The sequence below is a fragment of the Anopheles moucheti genome, chromosome 3, assembly GCF_943734755.1.
Source record: "Anopheles moucheti chromosome 3, idAnoMoucSN_F20_07, whole genome shotgun sequence".
In the NCBI taxonomy this organism is placed as follows: domain Eukaryota; kingdom Metazoa; phylum Arthropoda; class Insecta; order Diptera; family Culicidae; genus Anopheles; species Anopheles moucheti.
Window position 1 is genome coordinate 59,035,848 of NC_069141.1, and position 6,648 is coordinate 59,042,495.

Genomic DNA, 6,648 nt, shown 5'->3' on the forward strand with positions numbered 1-6,648 from the left:
AAAAAAGGCTTTTCTTGCCTGTTGGTTTGCCACAGGACTCGGGACGGTACCGGGACACGTACGTGCAGGGTGCAGAAGCACGAAAACGAAAGACAAAGATTCGCAACTTTGCGTGAGAAAAACAATAACTCTTTCGCTTCATTCCCTGCTATTCCCACCGGCCATACCAGGCAGTTCGAGCGGAAATTGATTTATGCTCACATGTGAGTGTGTGTGTGTGTGCTGGCGCAAGAAGCGATTGGTAGTTTTGTGTTTTTGGTTTTTCAATTTTCCATTTTCCGTTTTTTGTTTCAGTGCTTTCCCTCCCGGCAATTATTTTCACATTTGTCTTCCTCGCTTTCGAAAGTTTCGCCCGCCCGGTTTCGGTGGGAACGATTTGACGCATCCACTGAACCGTGGCTTTGATTCAACCTGAAGGTTACTTCTGCATGGTTGGAGCTTCGCAGTGAGCGAAGATCGAGCGAAACTCCCCGGAGGTATGTATTCGATGATTTCACCCATTTCTCAACATAAATCCGACCAGTCATTTTTGTACGGATGATAACACACGTTGGTGGCCACATTGCTTAACGAATATAACAAAAAAAGAATCGTCCGCATTCTTTTTATTGGCTTCACTGTGTTTTTTCCAACTACTTTCCGTAAACTTCGATCGTAAAGTTGAATCGTTGGTAGGGTTTCGAGGTAAGCTTGAGCGTCACATTGGATTGGTTCACTCCACCGGACACGACACCAGCGTGGCCACCTTTTCCGGCCGGCACGTTATCACGGGCGTAGACAGCCGTAATGTTCGGTGGCCGGAATGAACCCTGCAAATGTTTGCAAGAGGCATGTTAGGCTGTCATCTGCTATTTTGAGGAGCTTTTTCCCCCTTTTTCGCCTTCGCCTTCACACTGTACGTACCACCGCTGGCAGATAGCGATAGATGCTGCTCTTCTCCGGCACTGGTAGCGAGTTGTTTACGACCACGGCATAATCTAGCAGACGATCTCCAGACGCTCGGCGACCCCACTGACGGCTTTCACCATAAATCAACACCACCGAAACGCTCAGAAAAATCACCAAACAGCACGCGATCGGCTTCATCCTTGCTCTCTGTCACCGTTTCACTCAATCGATTCACCGCTAATTAGACACTGTTTGCGACTCGTTAACCCTCTCGACATTTTATACCGAGCCGGCTATCGTCTAACGATCAATCAATTTGCACGAAAGTTGCAGAAATCAACCACTTCAGGATGATTCACGGTGACAGTGTACACGCAGACACTTCAAAACCAGGCCGACACGGACGAAAGAAAAACATTGGCAGGTACTTCAGGCACATGTGCCACAAGTCGTTGACAATGTCCATGGCGATGGTAAGGAGAGGCGGTCATTCGAGTGGCAGACGATCTCTTTTACTCACTCACAACCTTTGCAATGGATCGGAATACGGTGTAACGTGCGTCTTGGTTGAATAAACGATGAGACAACTGACCACTTTCGAGCATGCGATGTGATGGCTACTAAGGCTTTTGAAGGCAGCAGAACGGTGGTGAGTGGCGTGGTAGGACGTGGGTAAACATATGTTCACCTTACCATGTAACAACATACACTACAGCCGTCCTCCCTTCGCGTTCTGCCGTTCGTTTCATGTCCGATGCGACAAGTGCAGCAAGTGCCCAGTGGTGAAATATTCAACAAGTTTTCTTTTTGCGATAGTGGACCGAACATTGTTCGGTGAGTGGCCATAGCCTTAAAAGCCCAAGTACTGCTGAATAAATAAAGCGGGATGATTCCTGTTTAGTACAGCACAACATCTTGTGGTACGTTTTACGGTACCTAATTTAATAGCTTACGGCATCTGCCTTGAAGTTCAAGAAGATCAATGCGACGTTTTCTAAGATAAAGAATTAAAATAGTCGTGTGCATATCTCATGAAACGACTTTCTGACATTTTTAATATATCTTAAGTAATATAATTCATTTAAATTTGTTTAATGAAATTTGATTTATTTGATTATTGAATTAAGGAAAATATCCTTATGACATACTAAGAGATGGAAGATTAATGAAAGCTTTTATAAAAGAAGGTATACCTCTTCTTTGTACTTTATGTATATCTAAACAGTATTATTTATTGTTTCTTACCTTAAAATAGTTTCAGCAATGGAATTTATTTACTCGTTCAACACAACAATCACCTATTCGTTCACGTCAGCAATATCATACGGTTCACAAATTTTAACAGTTTCTTTCAATTATGATTTTCAACACATTTTTCACTACACTTAAATACACTTTTCATGCACTTTGATTAAACAATTTTGTTTAACACTTGATTAATTTTTTTTTACTTCAATTAACTCGTTTAATGTGATTTTGAGCACTTCACAACTAAATTAAGAAACGAAGGAATTAGATGCTTTATAATACTGATTTAAAAATATTGTATTTAATTTAAAGGTCTATTTAATTTAAAAGAAGTTATTTAAACTATTCACAATGTGTCAGTGTCTGTAAAAAATGTATAAAAACGAAATCGTTCTCTCTATTCCACAATATTTTGCACATTTTCCATTTCGGTGAGCAAAATTCCACCACAAATCGGTACCAATTTTCGTTGATGCAAATTTAATGGCATTATCCAATCACGCTACATCACAATGCCGTTGCTGCAGAGTAACGGAACAAAATTTCCACCATCGCGTAACAAATCGATTATTCCAGCAAACTTAAGCCGGAAGGCAAAAGGAAGGCGTCCGGGACCACGCAAGACATTTGTCAACAAGAACAAATACGCGCGGCACTGTACGCGTGGAGTAAGTACTAACGATGGGTTCGCAGAGAGCGTTCGTACCGGCAAAACATACACACAAAATATTGGTGGGAATATATTAATTCCGCCGAAAAAATAACTGCTCGCTGAACGGTGCGGGTGCGCTAAGAACGTTTTAAGTCATCATTATTTATGCTACCGATTTATGCTAATTAGCTTAAGCTGCGGATCCCCCCCTTCGTGTATGAAGCATCAGATCAGTAAATGACTTTATTGGGCTTCCACGAGCCGTTCTGGATGAGTGAAAGCGTACTTGCTTTAAATACAGTTCGTCTACAATACGGTTGTGGCGCTTGGGGATGTTTTGTTTTGTCCTAATGATGGGTATTTCCAGTTGAAATGTATTTTAATATAATATTAAAAGACGATTTTTAACGATTTCAACTAAACTATCGAGTTGTAAAAATATGCACCCTGCATAAAGCATGCATTATTGTATGCGAAACGTCTCAAATAATGTGATTAAATTAACAAAAAATAGAACTCTCTTCCCTTTTTCAAGTTAATTATAAATTATCCTTTTGAAGCTCAGATTTATTGCGACTAATTGGTGTGCCCAACCCGTCACCCATAATTAACCATAAACGACTTCTTTCACACATGCCAGTTTGTAACCAATTATGCGTACCGAACTCCTACCGATTGCTACATAATTAGCTTGAGCAACATACTGTGCATTGCCTTTTGATTCATCTTCTTTGAAAACCTCATCATAATAATACTGCTATGTGGAAAGTTCAAAGTAATTTATGCTCTTTTACACTTGAAATTAACGTGAGTGGTTTAAAAACTGGGAAATGCATATTAATTAAATGGCGTTGGAATTTTCCATTGAAACGTTTCATAGTTAGCAATGAGAATGAATTTCGTACTTTTTCTAAAAAAATAAGGCATCATCGAAACTGTCAAACGCTCAAATATGTGCTAAAAAGGTTCCAGGAATTAATCCATCACTTAATTCGATTCCATTCCGAATTTCATTTTTATCTGGAAAGGAAATACATCACCCATCACCCAAAATTGGTCCGTTGCATTGCGCTGTTTATAATCTGCAATCGAACGCTCCATTGTTCTTCGGTGCGGTCTGGATTGTGATGACGCAATTGAATTAATGCTGACGACCATGCGAATGTTCAATTTCGCACACTAAATTATTCTTGTTAGTGAGTAAATTCTGAACAACCAGAATTTGAGCTTTTTGAGAAAAATATTCGCATGTCTTTAGTTTAATTTTTCGTACAGTGTTGTATCTGCTTGATTATCTAAATATCAGTAAAACAGCCTGGAAATGGAATGGACAAGAATTATTAAGAATCAGCATAAAACCTTTTGAGCACGAAACGTTCCAATCTCGAAATAACTTCTGCTCATTACTTACAAGTAAATATCAGCAGTATAATCATCACCATTCCCTTCTTTTTCTAACAATTCCCAGCAAGAAAAATACAGAACGTTCCAACCAATTTAGAGCTAATAAAAAAAAAACAAATTAGACCAAAACTAAAATCAACCCTGCTTCGTAGGGTAAAGTCCCACCGAACAGAGTAGACAGAAGCAGGGGACAACATGCCGTCCATTCCTCATTTACGTTATGCACACTGGGCTGTATACCGGGCTGTACTGCAGCAATTCGGTCCACTGATGCAATCCGCACCAAGTTCCGGAGTCGAAACTTTTCCTTTTCGTTTCTGCAACTCGTTCCCGCACTTGGCCGCACCACTTGGCGTGCTTTACTCCAGAGACTCATTAGTGTGTGAGCGTGTGGAATTATTATCGTGCTGTTTCTGCATTTCTGCACTTTTTCACCCGCCCGACTTCGTTGCGGCAAAAAAATATTAAATATTATTCTTCCCTTTCCTCGAGCGCGCTCGAGTAAACATTTCATTCCTTCCCGGTAAGTGTGTAGCTGTACAGTAAAAAACAACTCACCAAACCAGGCAAAATGAGCTTGCTTGCGCAGCACACGGTTGTGAAGGAAGCATTGAAAGATAATTTCATTAAAGTTTGCATGAAAAATCACAACGAACGAGGAGCCACCTTCAGCGAGCGAGATGTGGTTGGAAATGTTTTGCAGAAATGCGATTCCTTTGCCCATCCCCAGGCCAAAGACCCCAATGGAAAAGAAGCCAAACCCGCAGCGATCATCAATCATAATCACAAGCGGGCGCATATGGCTTTTTCGCAAGTGCTGATGGAAAACTTCCACCATTCACACATACACAAACACACACACAGACGGACGGAAAAGGAATGGAATGGATGCGAAATGAACCTTCGTCAGTTTCGAAACCACTTAATGACACTTTTGAAAAATTGTACCCCACACACATACACACAAGCACAAGCAGGAAAAACGTTCCAGTCCGAAGGGCCAACGGCCGACAGAGGTTTTAACTTTTGCCACTCGTTTCATTACAGTGAGGATCTGATATTTGCATAACCATCCGTATCAGCCAAAATGGATCTTCTTACATCCAAAGTCAGTGGGTTTTGTTTGTCCCTCTGGTTTTCCGAACCTCCGCCCTATTTGGCCACAGCATGGGATCCTGGTTTTCCTGGTTATGCAGCACATTTTCCTAACCTGCACACACACACACGCACACCAACAAACGAACGAATTTTCCACCTTCCACGGCGCATCTGCCCGCTTGTTCCACTTTGCCCAATTCCATGCCGTTTATCGCACACTGCAAATGGGGACATTTAAAGGGTCTGCCGCCCAGTGTGGAAGTGGCGTGGATGGCCACTGTGGAATGGTTGCATGAATTTTTAAAACATAGCTCCCACGTCCCCGTCCGCGGCCTCTTCGCAGCCCGTTGGGCTTGGCCCGGTTTGTCGATGCAGTGGGAAGAACGAGTTCAAGGTCACCCGTCACAACAACACAAAACGGTCTCACATTCGCATGTCGGCATTGGCACGGATCGGTTCTCAAAACACGAAACGCATACACATGCAGCGTCCCGCGCGCTCCACGGGGGGGAAGGTTATCGTGGTGGATGGAAAACACATCCACAGCTGCTACATAACACATGCACGGGGCCGAGAGCTTAGTGGCACGGGTGGGCGATTTTGTTTTTGTTAGAATCGCTTTTGCGAAGGCAATCGCTAGCAGACAGCATCTGGATGTGATGTAAGCTTTTAATAGAATAGATTGCCTATCTGGAATTTAAATTATGTTCACTCTTGCACAACTCGCAATTCGGAGCTTCTTGCTCTGGAGGCGAATCTTTAGCTATTTTTGGATGTATCTGAATATTACAAATCTTTGACGTAACTCGTCGCTCGTCAGCTGTCAATCGCAGTCCTGCAGATCCCTTTTTCTTGCCTCCGTAGTGGCGTGACCTGTGTCTGTGAGTGTGTTTTGGTGATATGTTTTGCTTCTATTGCGTCACTTCTCTCTTTTCGCACAGTAAACACACATACAACCACTCCAAACGTATACACGTATACACAGTTGCACGCATTTGCATCCTCACAAACACAGGGTGACTCATAGCTCGGGGTAATGGATATTCACTGCTGGCTTAAAGATAAACACAACACCATCTCCGTTCATGCTTTTCATCCCGTGTTTCAATGCAGTAAAGCACACATACACAAACACACACAAACGCACACAACGATCCACTATACTCCGATGGTTTGTTTTTCGTGCTTGAGATGGTGTAAAGGGATACCGCTCAAGGACCAGTGTCTTATACGCCCCTTTGCTACACGCGATAAAGGTTTCCGTTCGGGTGATCCTAAAACGGACAAAAATGTGTCCATAATCGAGCCAGAAAGTGCTGTTAGGAACACTTTTTCTTCTCTCTCTCTCACTCTACAGT

General features: G+C 42.3%; 1 protein-coding gene across 1 annotated transcript; it reads right to left on the minus strand.

Moving 5' to 3' along the window:
- Positions 1–558: 558 nt before the first annotated feature.
- On the minus strand, positions 559–1,101 carry LOC128304177 (probable salivary secreted peptide). Its single transcript, XM_053041333.1, has 2 exons — positions 904–1,101; positions 559–809 (listed from the first exon to the last, which is right to left on the minus strand). Exons 1-2 carry the CDS (start codon positions 1,084–1,086, stop codon positions 633–635), a joined length of 360 nt encoding a protein of 119 aa, XP_052897293.1. The 5' UTR covers positions 1,087–1,101; the 3' UTR covers positions 559–632.
- Positions 1,102–6,648: the final 5,547 nt, after the last annotated feature.

What these genes read in the sequence shown, in the direction of transcription:
- LOC128304177 (XM_053041333.1), bottom strand. Translation starts at nt 1,086, where the DNA reads ATGAAGCCGATCGCGTGCTGTTTGGTGATTTTTCTGAGCGTTTCGGTG. An exon ending in ATCGCTATCTGCCAGCGGTG is followed by an intron (nt 810 to 903) that starts GTACGTACAGTG and finishes AAACATTTGCAG; the next exon opens with GGTTCATTCCGGCCACCGAA.